The 17,924-nt window shown below is 38.0% G+C and overlaps 1 protein-coding gene across 3 annotated transcripts in view; it reads right to left on the bottom strand.

Annotated features, from left to right (window-relative positions):
• Nucleotides 1–17,924, bottom strand: part of srgap3 (SLIT-ROBO Rho GTPase activating protein 3) — a 68,464-nt gene that overhangs the window by 22,075 nt on the left and 28,465 nt on the right. For 2 of the 3 annotated variants that reach the window (XM_028002741.1, XM_028002742.1), the window contains exons 3-6: nt 14,344–14,506; nt 10,330–10,392; nt 1,740–1,925; nt 196–324 (exon numbers count right to left, since the gene is read on the bottom strand). In XM_028002741.1, coding sequence (XP_027858542.1) covers nt 196–324; nt 1,740–1,925; nt 10,330–10,392; nt 14,344–14,506 — 541 coding nt within the window. Of the gene's footprint in view, nt 1–195; nt 325–1,739; nt 1,926–10,329; nt 10,393–14,343; nt 14,507–17,201; nt 17,458–17,924 lie in introns of those variants that run through there. The other variant, XM_028002743.1, reaches the window with a different exon arrangement.

Here is a 17,924-nt window from a genome sequence, read left to right as displayed (position 1 = left end):
CAATTAATAATAAAGAAATGGCAGCATCTTCATTTACTGGGGCCAGCAGAGCAGCTTGAAAACAAACAGCAAACAGGCTGAGAGGGAATGAGACATGAGAACAGATGGCGAGAAAAGTGACAGTGCTGCAGAGAAAAATCAACACCAGAGGTCCCGGCTGAGAGAGACAAACACATGCTCCAAGCGCATACTTACATCAATCATGTCGGAGACGTCGTGGATATAATATTTTGCCACCACTGCATTGGTTGCTGCCAGGTTCAGCAAATAGTCATTCCTGGCTTTTGTGCATTTCAGCTTATTCTCTGAATACTTGGCTTGCCTCTGAGGAGGAGAGAAGAGAACAACAGAGGCAGATGAAGGGAAAGTGCTTCTAAATTGAGCAATGGAGGAGTCTTCCTGTACACCAAAGAAACAGTCTGGATGAAGAGACAGGTAGAGACGGCCTAGAAATTTTGAAGGAAGGCTAAAAAGAATCTGCCTCTAGACAGTATTATGTTTGAAAAACTGAGCTGGATTTGCATTTTGTTAATATTATTCCCTTCTACAGGTTTCCCACTGAAGGGATTCCTGTGGTTGCACCAAACCGGCAAAGGGACCAGATTAAAACCCTATTTATGCTTAGCAACTCAACACAGTTGTCAATGTTAAATATTACTGAACAGTTTTATAAATCCCTGTATGACAGAAGTATGTTGACATTTTGAGATTTGCTTTCTAAAATTTCACTGTATGCTAACATGAGATGGCAATGGGAAACTTTATCTCACAACAGAGCTGCACAAATGAGTGGCTCAAACAATGCATCATTTTCCTTCTACTTAACTGTGTTCTACTTTGTGCACCTAAAATTTTAATAAAATACCTTGATATTTGAGGATGTAATGTGGCTAAAAGTGGGGTGTTTTTCATGGCACTCTAGCTGAATATTTATCAAGTATATTTGTTTACCAACTGATTGGATTTTCAGTGCTTTAATTGTTTGGCAGATTAAAGTTCTGCACTTCTCAAGCAAATCACAAAAAGCCTCGTCTTCTTTATTGGTTTTGTACATTTCCCAATTCACTCGAGTTTTCTATTTCCAATTTCAAAAAGCTATTGTGCACATACAGGAAGGAAAAATGAGTAACTCTCTTCCTTCCTTTGCATTCAACCCACTTCCATGCAGAGTAATAAGAGACGAGCTTGCAGTCGAGAGACAAAAAAAAAAAAGATGAATCCTCATTGCGACTCTGTGTTATAAATAGTCTGGAGCTTCCAGAGCAGGTGGAGCCACTGACGTTCGCAGGCTAAGGAGAAGTTTTGATTTCCTGCTCCTCAGAGATAATAGGAGTTTCTCTATTTGCATAAAGAAATTCAGGAGTAAGCTAAGAATATAAAACGCATGGTCGCATCCGAAGGACAGAAGGCTCAAGAGAACAAGAGCCTGGCAAGTCTGGCATAGAAAGCGGAAAGCTGCATAAGCTGGAGAGGGAGTCAGGTTATTGCTAGGTTTGGATCTGGCTGAAGACCTCAGACTGCTCCTATGACTGTATGATGTTAAATTGCTTTCTCTCTCTGCAAGACTTTTTCTCTCCAAATTTTCCAGCTCAAACTATAAACATTTAAAATTGATGAGACTTTCCTCAAGGCTTTTTCAAGCCCAAGTCCTTAGTGGAGAGTTAAAAATTTATATAGCATGCATGAATCCAGTGCAAGGGATAATTACACAACACTCTTCTCTTCTTACACATGCTTACCTTTTCTTTCATCTTCTCAATCTTTCTGGCAGAGCTGCGCCGCGGCTGGCGGTCTTCATGGCGCAGGAGGTTGACGTTAAGATCTCCGGACTTGCTGAACTGCTTTTCTTCCTGCTTTTCTGCATCCTTCAGCTTGGTCTCAGCGCTGATGCTCTCAGTGTGGTACATGTGGTATGTCTTCATCACCTGGAGGGAGACAAAAAAGACATTGTTCCAGTTATACAAGTACAATGCATTTTTTCTAAAGTGGGGGTTTCAACAGTTGTTAACAGTCAGTCTGTTACATTCGGCTTAAAGCAGAACTTACAAATACACACAAGGGAGATCTGTCCCAGGAAATCAGGTAAGGTATGCTACACCATTAATTTGGAAAAATAAATAAATAAATACCCAATCACTCAATAAGAAATAAGTTGATCCTTAGCAACAATTATTTATTCAAAAAAGAATTACAATACCACAAAATAATAATAGCTTATCTTGATAAATAGATCAATAACTCCATTCCCTCAAAAAAATAAATAATTATGGTTACTCGGTTTCAATCAGCAAAAGACCTAATTAATTAAATGTCCAAAATTTTCCCATTCTTATTTCAAAGAGATTATTGTCCACAAAGCAGTTCCATATCCTCGAAAAATAAACAAAGTCCTGGAAGTATTTCCCCAAGTCCCGATCCAAAACGAAAAATCCTAACGTCCAAACCCCTCCCCAAAAAGATACGGAAAAAGAGTGGTACCACCAAAAATCCCCAAAAAGAAAAGTACAGTCCAGATCTCACCGGGAGCGTTTCTCTTTCCCCTCAGTGGCGTCCTCTCGCACTGGCGGCGTCCACTTGCACCGGGCGCCGTTTCCTGGGTGCAAACTCCGATCCAGTTCCTAAAATACCATCTGTGGCACGGGGCGATCTTTGATAGCTGTTTTTTATGTCTTTCCTTTGATTTTTACTAGTTTTAAATGTTCAGACAAGTCAAAACTCCCGCTGCACAGATCCCAGGGTCAGCGTCTTCCTCCCCGCTTGCACCTCTTGCGCCGACGCACACGCCCCTTTTTTAATTACTAATTCGTTTCACACACACCTGAACATATCAGGATTTACCCGAAATCAGTTATAAACAGTGGAAATTGGAATACTTTTTAACAATGAAATCACAGCAACTGTTCTACACGACAGGTTGATACATTTACTTTTTAATGTATTTATTTAGGAAACAACAAACATAGTGGTTATGTTACAAGTCCAGTTGATCATCCTCTCTCAAGTAAGAGACTGACTGTTGAAAATGACTCCACAATTCACCAATTTATAAAAAATAAAATAAAATAAATAAATAAGTGTTTGTAAATACATTTTCTCTTGAATTCAGCTCGCACTAATCTAAGTATTTTAATCACAACTAATCACCTTTTCAGTTTTGTTTTGTTGCCCAAATTCAGTTAAAACTCACAAAAAACTGAGATCTTCAGTAGAGAGTGCATTACCGTGAACACAACAACAGAAGAGCATCGACACACTGACAGGACAAAAAACACAGAGAATGAAAAATAAAATGCTTCTCTTACAAAGTTATGTTTTTAGACGAAACAAGAAATGCAAAATTGAAAAGTTTTTCAGCAGTATTTGTTAACAGTCTGAGACAAAGGGTTGCTTTGTATTTTTCCCTTGCGGGTGGAATATGTTGGAACCAGTGCACACAAACTAACACAAGCTGAGGTGGATTAATATATGTCACTCGAGCCCTAAAACCAAAATTCATAACACACCAATATGTGCTGTCCTCATTTACACATGAGCCACACTTGTGCAATGAATTGCAACAGTGTTATTGTTGGTTTGAAACCTCCTTATCTCAGCCTGCAGCATGAATAAGAAAAAAATAAATCTTTAAAGGAAATATCATCTCCATTCCAGAGTTCATGGTTTTGAAAGTCTACTTTGATTTTTGCCTTTTCGTTGATGCCTGGTGGATCCGTTTGAGATGTCAATATCCCAGAAAACACAGATGACTCAAACGGAGGATTATTTAATTGGATACAGGGTTGTTTACAGTTTTGTCCCACTTGTCAAATCTCCAATTTACCATCTCACCCCCAGCTCTTTTCTCACTTTTTGTAAGTGCTGATGTTGTTTTACATGTTTTCTACAATTATGTTGTTACTTTGATCTCTTCAAACACAAAATATACTTCTTCCTCAAGACTTTAAAAAAAATCATCATTAGACTACACAGAAGTGCCCTTAATATGTCTTAACCTGTCCCAGATGCTTCTGGAGACTCTCCTTTTCAATCTTTAAGCCTCATAAAGGAAAGTCCAGATGTGAGAGGCATCTTCAAACAGCTCAAGTGGACATAGTTTACTATGAACACCTCAAGATGTTTGACAGTCAATATAAACAATCATCGCACAGCTGGATGCCTTTCATCTGGAAGCTACAGATACATTTTTGTTGGGTTACACAACTGTAATTTACCACTACTTCCTCTTCCATGTCAGTTGTTTATGAAAATGCAGCTTAAGGTCAATAACACTATAGGTCAATAACAGCACCGAGTTTTTACACATCTGATCAGACAGGATGCATGATGTGATCTCCATCAAAGCCGGACTGCCACAGATGTTTTGGTAAATCCAAAAAGTCTTCCAGTTAAGTATTGGCAAACATATGCACTGCTAAAGGACTTTATGCAGTTAACAATGACCCAAAAATGACTTTACTTAATCCAATGCTATGTTATGTCATAAAGCACAATAATTCAGGTGTAATAACCAAACAATTGAAACTGAAGAAATTATGTAAAACTATTTTTTTGCAGAATACAATTTATTAAAAATAAGTTCTTCATTGGTGAAAAATAGATTAAGACACCCCCATATTATCTTTCACAGAAAATGCCAAATATTACACAGAGGTTTGTTAGAGCAGCCACATATTTTTCTAACACTATACACAACATTTTAAGCGATATACATTGCTGTTGTAACTTTGATGAACTTTTTCTAAAATTTGTTAAACCTCCACTGACTCTCTTATCCACAACACCCGCAGCTAGTAAGACCGAGTAATTTGCAGAAATGTTTTGCTTTAGCTGTCTCTACAAAAAGTGTGTGTGTGCTTGAGTGCTGTGACAACAGCCGAGGGCCACCTGGTCTCTAAGCTGGGATTTAAAAGTCAGTGAAATCAAAGGCTGGATATTTTGTTAATGTGCAATGTTTTATCTTACACTAAAGCAAAAACCAAAGCAGATTTTCAAAAATATGCATTGCCCAGATTGGATATAATCACTAAAGGTAAGGATATCATAATAACAAAAAAAAAATACATATATATATATTAAAACTCTCTCTATAGATATAAAGGGCAATACAAAAGAGGACAACATACTTTATTCAGAACCACTTCGATACATCCACCATAGAAATTCACAGCCTGGTTAAAAATATGTTTTACTATAACATCTTATCTTCAAGTCATCTGCTGCAATTATATCACTATCCCTGCATAATGAGGTGTAAAAAGCTGTGGTAGAATGATGACCTATCCTTGGAACATGCTGCCTCTCACCTCATGGAGACCTAATGTTCATAACTTGGAAATAAATGACATAACATTTTTTAACTCAAAAACACAACGCGCCACTGGATGAACGACTGCACCTAAACCAACAGGCTGAGCAAGTTTTCTAGGGGAAACCTTGGCAGCTTTAACACTTCTTAAAATTGTCTTCAATTTCAATTGTAAATGATGTGTCATTTACAAGGATTGACACATCAAGCCTTGTAAATGATGTGTCTGTTCAATAATGGTGAAAAATCTCTATAAAAGTTGGACCAGTTCATGAAAGCAGACCGTACAAAACAATCTGCATAACAGGCCTACGAGTTTCACCAAATTCATGGAAAATATATGAAGTTCGGTGTAGCTTTAATGGACTTAAACAGAAGCAATGAATGAGGAGCATCACAAACCAAAAGAATAAAGCTACATCAAAACCTGACGCTGGTGTTGACAAAAGAACACCTGTATGTGAGACAGACGTGCAGATATGAGACTCAAGGTGGCGGATCCGAGAGATAAAAGAAGCTGAGTCTTTATTGATCCCGGGAGGAAATGTTGTCGGCATGGCAGGATATTAATTCAGGTAGAAACCAAGAGAGCAATAATTCTCTGATCTCTGTTGATGACACCAGCAATAGGAAGTGCCGACTCATAACTTTCCCTCATTTTCTCAACTCAGAGCCAGTGTTAATATCAAGTTAAATGTTTCTTTTACTTTAGAGAAAAGTAAACAGCCACTGGGGTCGACATGTACATTATTGGGTTTTCAACTGTTAAAAATATGTTGGCTGAAACACAATTCTCAAGTTTTTTCCAGTTTTATGTGAAAGACCGATGCAAAGAATCAAGGGGTACACGAATACACGGATATTGTAAAATATAATAACTGACTAAGGAGTTCTCTGAAATGCAATTTGTTCAGCTAATTGGACTTCAGAAAAGTAAAGTGCGCAGACAAAATGAAGAACATGACCCAAAACGTGGAAATACTTAACAACTCTGATTGAGAGTTTGACAAAAATGAAAAGGCAGAATACTATACGCACAATCTCTTTACACTAAGTGTATCAAATGAAAAAAAAAGTTTTAAAAAGTACTTTGTGCAAAAATGTACTAGCTTCTGCACAGAAACGATTCATTTCAACGACAGACACAGTTTGTTGATGTAGCATTTCTTTTTCCATCTGAGCTGCAAAGTTTTACGTAACTCCCACAAACTGTGTTACAATTAAAAGGAATGAGGCTCCATGTCCACATTAGGATGCTTAGTTAACTGCCAGATCTTAGCAGAGGCCAAGTAGATCATAATAAGAGGGGCCATCTGAGTTTTATTACGCTTTCTGAAGGAGGAAAATGGAGAAAGCAAATTTGTAATTAAAGGAAAACTACTGAATGAGTAGTTCTGTACAAGTTCTCTGAGCGGCCAACATATAGCAAGCAGAGCAGCCTCGTACAATTAAAGATATTAAAAGATACTTGTTGAGAGCACATGCATCTGATATTCCTGCTTGTTGCTGTGACACTCAAACCCACAGATGACTCGATCGGGGAAAGTTGCCAATGCTACCCTTTGATATTTTTGACTCTTATTACACTGATAAGATGAATACGTCATATAAGTCAGCTCTGCCCTGTTTTCTGTTTCACCTCAGGGGGCAGAAGATTGCTGAATTTGCTTGGAGCTCGTCCAGTTTTAGACACTAAGCCTCTCTAAGTAAAAATGCACCAGAGCAGAAAAAGTGCCCAGTGCTCTTATCCTTGTGCTACAGTTAACTTTGTGTGGATTCCCCTACAGAAAATTCCCCTGTTTACAAGCTAATTTTCAACAATACTAGATTCGAGAACAACATCTTTGCAAAAATATGTAAATCACTTCACATGATCGAACAAAACAATGTGATTTTGTTTGTGCTGTAAAGTGATGATATAATACCACAGCATGTTAGACACTAAAATAAATAGAGAAACAAAATCTCTGATCGCTCCCATTAATGTTGCTGATAAATGATGCAGTGCTGATATGTGACTGACTATTTTTCTGCAGACTAGTTCCGGTCTTAAAACAATAAATTACCTATTGTATGAAAAATTCATAAGTTAAATCTGTCAAGTAAATACGGACCTATCCATAAGGTTATTTCACAGGCCCTCTGATGTAAGATAGAAGCTGCAGGATACAAGAGAGCTGCTTGCAGCTGAAAAAAGTAAAACATGTTACAAGGAAGCAGGGCAAATACAAAGATGCATCTCACAACTCTCACAGGTCATACTAACAACAATACTCTTGAGCTACTACAGTGATTCCCAACCCTGTCCTATATGTTTTAGATGTGTCTCTGTCCCAGCACACCTGATTGAAATGACTGCATGACCTTCTCTCCATGCCATCAGGGAAGCTGAAGCCTGCTAATCACCACAGCAAGGAGACAATTAAAACCAAAGTCCAAAGTCAGACCTCAAAGGTCGGTATTCTGCATGTTTTTCTTCTCTCCCTGAAAACACCAGAATCAAAAGATGGATCAGTGATTGGGAACCACTGAGCTAGAAAAGCACAAAAGGTGTAAGAAGTTTCTGAAACTATTCAGAAGCTAGTTTCTGCATGATCATATTGACTGTTCATCTAAGCTTTTATAGCTGACAGAAGTCACAAGATAACAGAAAGCTGAATTTATTGCAGTAATTTTCTTCTTTTGTGCATTTTGTCTGGCATGGAACATGCTGGATTTGTCAACATATATTTGGAAAATCTCAAGTAAATGATGGTTGAGCTCAGTGAATCCAGTAAATTCAAGTGTGATACCATGCGAGGATGCCCCCAATGCAATTAAATTTCCGACCGCAGATCACAATCAAAGTGAATGGTTGTGGAAAACCACAGAGCAGAGTCAGCAGATGCTGAGGCATTAGTGTGAAGAGATTGAGAAAGTTAAAAGACAAAAAACCTCTAATCCTTTGTATGACCTTTATATCCGTTTAAGAACAGTGTGTACAGAGATTCAAGGTATTGGTTTCTATGGCCACACAGCTGCATCCAAACCTACATCATCAAGTGCAATGCAAAGCGTCGAATGCAGTGGTGTAAAGTAGGTCACAGTTGAACCCTATAGCAGAGGAGGCAAGTTCTCTGCACTGTTGGATCATGTCTCCCATCTGGCAATCCAAGATGAAACTGAAATGTGCCAGGAGACGGGAAACTTGTCTGACTGCATTGCAGCAAGTCTAGTAGCAAGTTTGGTGCAGAGTGGATTGTGGTGTGGATTCATCCCTTTAGATCCAGTGAGAGGAACTCTTAGTGCGTCAGCATAGCAAGACATTTAGGACAATTTTAGGCTCCCTAGCTCTTTGTGGAACAGTGCGGGGAGGGTCCTTTCCTGTTTGAACATGACAGGACACCAGTGCACCATGTTGTGGTCCATAAATAAGTCTTTATGGACTTATTTTTGTCCTGGCAGAACCTCTTTGGGATGAGTTAGAGGGGAGACCACAAACTAGGCCTTCTTGTCCAACATCGGTGTCTGACCTCACAAAGACACTTCTGGGAGAAGGGCCAAAAATTCCCATAAACACACAAAGTTCAAGCTGTTATAGCTTCAAATAGTGGGCTGATATATTAAACTCTATGTATTAAGAATGAAATGTTGGCATGTGTGAAAGAAGGCAAGGAAATAAGCGAGAAAGTGTGTAACAGAGACAACCTAACTAATTTATACCAGGTAATAAAACCAGTCATAATACTAACCTGAATATGAAGCATTATATTGCATCTTAGTTAGTCAACATGTTGCATGAACAACTAGAAAAGACTTAGTAAATACTATTGTCAGGAAGGGTTTCCAACTTCTTAGCCCTAATTCCCCTCTCAGACTTTTGCATGTCTGCCTTTCGATGCGCTGCTTCAGTATTGCCTTTCTATACATCTGGTACTGTAGTTAGGTGAGTTTAGGAAAACAAGGCATTGCAAATATTGCTTTATTACCATGTTAATTTTCTACACTAAAAATGTCCTCTCTGCTCATTGTGAATACAAAGATTTGTATGGACAGTGAGAGTCCATCCAACAGACCAACATTTAGACGATTGGAGTTTTATTGTACGGCACATGAAATTTTATAGACTATGTAACATTGCACCCAAGCAGCTCCTTGTGATTGGCATTGCAATGACAATTTACAATTTAATAAGTTGTGGAGCTCTAGATTTGCATCATAAGCAACACATATGATGTCAGTAACAGAAGATAGTATTTCACAAAATGCATTAACTTTCTTCACATTTAGGCTCAGATAAATTGACTTTAGATAGATGACAAGATAGCAAATAGTGTGGCAGCACGCGATCTGTGAATTCATAAAGGTGTTTCTTCAGCCCAGCATCCTGAAGTTGGTATGAGCTCATAGTTCATCCAGATGTGGATGTGATTACAGCTTACAAACTGTGCCACATGTTCCTTTAAATCATTCACAACTACCTGTTCCCTCTGCTGCTGTTCGTCATCATCGTTCATCATCAGCTCATTCTGTTGGTGTATGTTCTTAGTCATCCAGGAAATGGCAATCTTAACCATTTAAATTGAAGGCAACTGGACTTCTTCTCATCAACTCAGTTGTACAAATCCAATATTAAACGGATTTAGTGAAACAAAATGGAAGGAAAAACCTCCTTGCTATATCAAAGTTTAATAATCAATTTGTTTACAAACCAATGACCTACAACAACTTCTGCAACTAATCAAGACAAAAAAAATCAAAAGCATATGGCGGAAAGTTTTCAACAAAGTTAGCATTCTTACAGCAAAGCATGTGTTTGCTTTTTACCTAAAGGATTTTCTAAAAGGCAACAAGAACAATCACATATTAGGCGGAGCCCTCAATAATGCACAGAAATATAAAGTAAAGACGTCAAATGAAAAAATCAAATGGAAACTAGGACAAGATGTCAGAAAGATCAAGTGAGGATGAAAGATTTTGTCCTGGTACGGCGATGAAATGAGGTGTGAGAGATCAATCTGCGGGAGATGCAGTCTATTACTCACAGTGTAAAGTTCATTTGTCACCTTCACCAGCTCCTCGTGCATCTGGATCCCAATTTCTTTGCTCTGGAAAACAACAAGATGGGAAAAAGGTTTGTCAGTCGTGACCTGATGGAACAAGCACAGTCGACTGTCCCAAAGGTATGACTTTGGTGAGTCAAACGGCATTTACTGCAGCAGGTTCAATGTCCGTAACTAGTTCAGAGAAGTCAACAATAATTCACTGGAGCAACGACTCAGCTCAGATTCTCCTTAAAAAGCTGCAGCCTTGATCCGTCTCTCCAGGCAAGTCGACAACCATTCACATCTTGAAACGTGACCAAAACAAGTGTCATCCTGACTTTGTTAGGAGACAATTTAGTTGTCTAAAGGGGACACATTGTTGGGTTATGTGATCATAGGCACTATTAGTGTGATTGTTCGTACTGCAATTTAAAAGCCTGACTCTCTTAACCCATGTTGAAAACTGAAGAGTCAAGTGCAGAACTGATATTAGAAAGAACAGCATATAGGCTGCTCAACACAACACAGACAGCTTACGAGGCAGCTCAAATCTGCCCAGCATGTCGCAAAATCAAACTTTTGTGCTAACATATAACATGGTAACTGATAAAACTAGAAAAATCTCGTCATGGAGCTCACATTGTGTTGCTAAGATCCCATCAAAGTTTGTTTTCCTCTGTTTCTTAGAGAAAAACAGAAATGGGACAAGATGAAAGCAAGGTCAGAGACCATTGCAGACGAGGCTGGAAGAGCAGTGGCGGGGTTTGCAGGGCAGTCTGCAGACCCTATACTGAACTCAATCATAATGGAAAGAGGAGGAGGAGAGCTTTACTAACCGACCAAATGCCTAAATCCCCTTTAAAAATACCCAAACACAAACTCTTCAAAATAACAATTGTCATAACTTTTGACACACATCCACACTGAAGTGCTAGCAATCAAACCACACAGCAAGTTTAGCGCTCTCACACTAGCTTGCTTAGTGGGAGATTTACCTGTCACATTGAAAATAGTAGTGGTTTGTGTAGGAGCAACAGAAAGCCTTTATTTGACGTGTGAAAGTGCACAAGCAGCAGGACACATCATTGTAACTGTGTCAGACCTAATAGAAGCATCACCTCTGCAAACATACCAAAAAAATCAGCTTATTCTGATGTGATGTAAATTAGCTCTCTTATTTAGCACTGTTTAATAAGCAACTTGAAGTATATTTTAAAACACATACATTGGAGACCACAGATAAAAACAACCAAAGGAAAGAACATGAATCATACTTGTCAATGTAACTTATTTAGAAGCATTAAAATGGGCAATCAGAAGGCATTTGTATACAAATTACAAATTGTTGCCCACTTTTTCCCCCAACCCCTTCTCACCACCAATCTTCTATTGTTTTGCACACTAAATCTTTCTTTAGATGAATTATAATTGTATTAGATGAATCATTTCCAACTCTGCAAACAAAATTTGTACTGAACAATAAAATATAAAATGACTTTATGTTAAAAAATCTTTCAATTTCCCCAAATTCCATAAATAATTTTAAAGGATAACCACAACCACTGTTTTCAACAGTCAAAGCCATGACTAAATGCATTCACTGAGCAATGCTTTCTATTTTTACACAAGGAAGACAGGAATCTGTTGTAAAACAGATGAGCAATACCTGCAGAAACCAGAACCAGAGAGATAAATTCAAAAGAAGGTGAAAGTTGTTCACACCTGGCTTGGAAACAACTAAAGCTGCTAGGTCTGAAATTAGCAATCTTTATTTTAACATGTGTACATGAAATTTGTGTCAAAAAAAAAGAATTGCATTACTGGTTGCAGAATTGGGAAATCATAAAAATGCAAGCATTAAGCTGTGTTTAAGTAAGCTTTTCTGAACTCGATAAACATGATGCATCCTCTGAGGGCACTAGCAGCTGGTGAGCAGCATCTGTATGCATCAATGGCTCTGAGCTGAGACAGACTGCAGCATGCACTGCAGAGGTTTATGAGCGGGGAGGGTTCACCCAGCAAGCCAACAACCATGATGCAACACACACTTAGAGCCATGACAGGTGGGCTGTAATAGCCTGCAAATGCATATTTTTTAAAGGCGTAATCTGACATATGTAGCTGCACAGAAGCTTCACATTGTATACTCTTTTATATTTTTGTAAGTGAGACAAAAGAAGCAAACAGGTGGAACATAAAATCTTCACAACTGTGATCAAAGGTACCGTTAGCCAATAAAATTAGAAAATTAAAAACACCCCTGTAAATTCCCCGTAAGATTTAGTCTCATTCAAACTATGGAGCTGCTTTGTTAAATTTGGATAATTACAAACTGAACTAGTCACAATAAAACAAGACAACTGATTAAAAATTTGATACATAGTTACAACAAATCATTAAACAACTGGAATCATTCATCTGCAAAAAGTCTGAAAATCCTTTCTTTAATGTTTTTTAATGACCGCAAGTTAGTTTACAATTGTGTTTCAAGGTGACAATTATTAATGTACAGTATATGTATAACAAAATGTTTTCAGGGTGGTTTATCTTCATGGACAGAATCAGAAATTAACGAGCAAAATAACAGTAAATTCAAAAACTTTCAGATATGAGAAAAACACATTTCCTAAACCAAATATAAATAGTCAAATAATTGTTTAAAAAAAAAAAAAAACTATTTATTTTTTTAAACAATTTTTTTAATTGTTTAAAAATAGCCTGCAAAAAATAGCCTGCTCTGTGTTTTTTTTTCACATAGAAAAAAATAGTTTTTCTCTGTGATGTTTGTACAGCAAGCTGTGAGACGTTGCTGATTTAAAAATGCAGATTTTGTTTACTTGGCAAAAACTATTTACTGTTCACCTTAAACACATCATAAAAATGTTTTTCATAACCAAAGAAACTAGACTTTTAGTTTGAATTAAACCCAAATATAATTCTTTGGCCTAAACTCAAAGCTTTATTAGACTAACAGGCACTGCTAATCAAATGGCTAACACCATCCCTACAGTGAAGAGTAGTGGTGGCAGAATCATACTGTGGGGTTGATTTTCTGCATCAGGAACGTCATGACTAGTCTGCATAAAAAAATTAAAATAAGAATTATTGCACATTTCTCTAAAGAGCCGTTTTGCTGGATATATCCAGAATATTATAAGTAGATTTTTAAACAGAAAATCCCAAGTCTATTTTGCAATAAGGTTGTAGTTAAACAAAAAAAGAAAGAAAGAAAAAGGACTGTTGTGTGAACAGTTTCCAGGGTCATTAACTTTAGTACCCATACTGTAGTTTGGGACCAAAATGGTTAATGGTGGTGAAAACTAAATGTTTGTCTTAAGTTATTTATTTTTGTGTAATATAACTGCCAACTATAGCTGCAGCAGAGCCATCCATTCATCTTTACATATGTGGAAACAGATGTCTAAACCTGGTTTGGTTTTTCTTCCTTTTCAGGTCTGGAAAGGTGTCGACACACACATCTGAGTTTTAACCTACAGGAAAGCCCGCAAGGTGAAAACATCATTCTGGTGTTTGGATAAGACCCAAGTTATTCCTGCTATGTGCTGACGGTCAGCCAGATGTTGCTCACACTCATAGGGGATGTAGAGTTTAGGATGATAAGGAAGGACACTTTTTTAAGGCTCTATAGACCATGAAAACATCAGGTAGGTTACAAACATTGGACATGTTCACTGTCAGTCTCCAAAGTCAAACATACATAAACAAAACCAGACAAAAACAGCTCTATACATTTTACAGTAATTGTAAGGTTTACAATTTAAATATCTGCAAATGGGTTTAAGTGTCACTAAAACTCACTCAACTATACATGAACCAACGACTGTGTGTAGAATATTAAAATAATACGCACATGAACAACATGACACTGAGGAAAACAGTTTATAAAAACAAATACTCAAAGTTAACTAGCTGTGCTTTATGTCTTCTTTTGTAGTTAAACATGTTTGTGCACTTGTAGCACACTAAGATCAATGGGGTGACAGTTTCACTGACCTTCTTGAACAGGCGGATGATGTCCTCACTGATCTGAGCCAAGCGCACAATGACGTTGTTGGTGTAGATGTCACTGAGCGTGGCATGGTCTCGGCTCTCACGCCTTGTCTGGTTCAGCAACAGATACCAACAGTTTACGGAGGACAGCAAGTGCTGGTCTTTCCTGGAATGATAACAACAGCAATACACGGGTGTCAGGGGATCCATAAGAATGAAACCCAGAGCAACTAAGTGTTCCTGGGAATTGCAAGATAAATAACCTCAACTTCAAGTAGACTTTATTTTTTCCCCCGAATGAGAATGTTTTCCCCTTTCACCAAACTGCATCATGGTTAGTAAAGGATACATTTTTAATGCTGGTGACCATAATAATCCAGAGTCAAGAGCATTATTGCTGCATAATCAGTTTATACTTTGCCTTGGGTAGTTTCAAACAGAGGGAGCAAGGTGCATTTATATCTATCCAGACACGTGACCAATCCAGACCTGTCTCTGCCACATCGGGGTTTTAATCAATCAAACAACCCTGGGGGAGGGGCATAGACTAAACAGAGCAAGGGGGAAATGAGAGTGAAGCAGGAAGAGAACCAGGACAGAGTGGGGAATTGGGTTTCACTGTGAAGAGAAATGGATAAGCACCACCAACATCAAAGGCATCCTCTGCAGAGAGCTTTCATGATGCTGATCACATTGAATGAAGCTGATAAGTGGCAAATAAAGTGGGTTCATCTTTATATCTAAGTGAACAAAGATACAAAAACCATATCATCCTAAGAAAACACAGATCAGGTTTTCTTTTCAGCGATTTTACATTTTCATTAAGTGGTCAGGGGTTTTGATCTCTTAGACAGCCAAATTGTTTAAAAACAGATGCTATTGTTGCACCCTCACACACATATAAATAATAGCAATGCATGATGGGTAGAATCCTAGGTCTCTTTTTGCCATATTATTAAAAGCCCCATGCATATATTTATACTTAATTTTCACAATTAATTTAACCTACAATACTGACACAAGACTGACTTACTTTTGTGTTGAATGTTTGTTTTATAATATATTTACAACCAATGACAAAACAGAAAAAACATTTTCACTTTTCTGCTAAATTTACCAACTGCACACGACGCCGGCTCCACCCCCCCATGCTAACCTAGAGCAATCCTCCCCCAATCATTCCAGGGCACTTGTCAGCAACTGACCAATCAGTATGGACCTTACCACAGGGGCCGCTTTTCATTGGCTGATGCCCATTCTACGTGGTCACGTGCGTGGCCGTCTCACTTCCCGTTAGCTAAGTAGCTACAGCATAATGGCAGAACTGATACAACTTCTACACCTTGAAGCCTGTCTGCTACAGTCTTACGTTAGCTAAACAGATCAATATGCAATGTGTGCTGTATCTGACATACACTAAAGATTTTATTTTAGCAGAAAAGGCTTTGGACTAAACTGTTACTCGTGTTAGCCACGTTAGCACCAAGTACAGCTAGTCAATCAACCATGGCTGTGTTCAGGGAAGCGCTGATTAATAATCGAGACATAAATATCAAGCCTGGAAACTTGATATCGTAACGGACTGAATGTTATGTTTTTAACTTAATCTTTGCTCGTCTTGCGGGGCGAAGACAGTTGCCATAGTAACAGGTGTGCTTAAACTACAAAGAGAGAGAGAGAGTAAAAAGGTAGGAGTGGTTTTGAGTTGATCACCTGTTCGGGTTATTTTACCTTTGTTTCCCTTTGCTGTGGCGCATTACAGCCGCTGTAGTTTCTAAACGTTGGACTAATTACCTCGTTCGTTTGTCATTCACAACAAACATCAAATTGAACAAATATATTTAATAACATTTGAACAAACAAATGGCTTCTACCGCGATAATTATGTGAAATTAAATTAATTATATCCCAACTTCAGAAGATTTGCCTTTACCTTTACAGAGCTCTTTGGTTCCTCCTATCAGTCTGTAGCTTCTCATATTGATGTCATCAAACCAAATTTCAGATCTACCATAACTGACTGACACCTGCTGGCCTCAGGTTTGCAACCAGCTTGTGACTGACTGAGAAACCAGTAACCTCCTCCCAGATGATGACATGAACTTGTTAGTTCCTCTGTCCATTGTAGTAGCTGATATATTGTGAAAATCCGGTAGAACTGATGCACTAATCGAGTCATGTTTACATAGAAACAACGAGCTGCGAGACTTTGTTTGTGAGACTTGCGGTCACGTGGGTCGGTTGTGGGCGGAGCTTGGTAAGGTCCATGCTGCAGTCAGAGAGATTTTGAGGAATATAATAGATAATCACGGTCCAAGTGGGTAATATGCAATCCCGACAGCCGTTACCCAGAACGTGTAGAGGGCGGAATACAATTAATCACATTTCCAAAATCAAAAAGGAGTCTGGAATAAGGCAAGAAATGGATCATGGACTGCAGCCCACCTGACGTCCAGTTGAGTGAAACTGATGGACGGAAACTACCAAGTTAGTCAGCACCACGAAGGTAACCGGGAGTAAACATCCCTTTTCTTTTCTTTTTTTTGTTTGTTATGACACTTACTGTTAGCTCCGTGCTAACGATTCAGGCTCTGTGCTAACGACGTCAAAAACGCACAACTCAGTTAAATTAAAATAACAATGCTAAACATCTAATCATTTCCAGATCAATAAGTTAAGGTACTGTAGTTATGCTGGATTTTAAGTGTGTAGATTCCAACAGTAGCTCTATGGCAGCATGAAAACAGACTGAAGTTACTGTTATACTGACATTTAAACACCATTTCATGCTAGTGTTTATTTCTAAGCATTTTCCTGAAGGCAGATTTTCACAAGCCGGTATTAGTTAAGTAATTACTCACCCATTTTGTACATGCAAAATGCATCGACAGCTTCAAACTCACATCCAACCAGATGTTTTTTGTTCCTCGTTTTCCTTTTGGGCTTTATTGTTGATTTCACCGTTATTTCCCCGCTAATAACCATATAGACCTGACATAGGACTAGTTACAGAATTTTCTTGCCCGCCGTCTTTGCCTCAATGTTGGTTTATAAGGCAAAAATGTCTTGGGTAACGCATTGAGGTCTGTTAATCTGCCTTAATAACAGTTTGCTTGTCGGAGGAAAGCTCTACTTCCGCAACGGGGCAAATTCACCAAATGCACAGTTCTTGTTAAGTAGTAGGAAATAACAGGTATTTCAAAAGCGCAGAAGAAATCTTATGGTTTTTGAACAATAACAATATTTGTTATTATTTGTTGCTAAGAGACGAGCATGTTTTCTGGTAACCAAGTGCCACAAATCTGATCTGATATGGTCTTTTGCAAAATTTACCAACTGTAAATTTCTTGAGTCTCAGCAGATAAGCAGTACTTCAACATAGCTTATGTTTTATAAACAATAATATTACTTGTTATTAATTTGGTGTTAAAAGATGAAAGTTTTTTTTTTCTAGTAACAAACTGCCATGAAGTATAAATCCGATTTTTACTTTTATGTTGAATATTGGTCTTATAATTACCAACAATGACAAAAAAAAAACATTTTCACTTTTCTGTAAAATTCACCAAATACACAGTTCTTGT

Source organism: Xiphophorus couchianus, chromosome 20, assembly GCF_001444195.1.
Source record: "Xiphophorus couchianus chromosome 20, X_couchianus-1.0, whole genome shotgun sequence".
Lineage (NCBI taxonomy): Eukaryota > Metazoa > Chordata > Actinopteri > Cyprinodontiformes > Poeciliidae > Xiphophorus > Xiphophorus couchianus.
The sequence above is the reverse complement of the archived record's forward strand: the minus strand, read 5'-3'. Positions and strand labels throughout refer to the sequence as shown.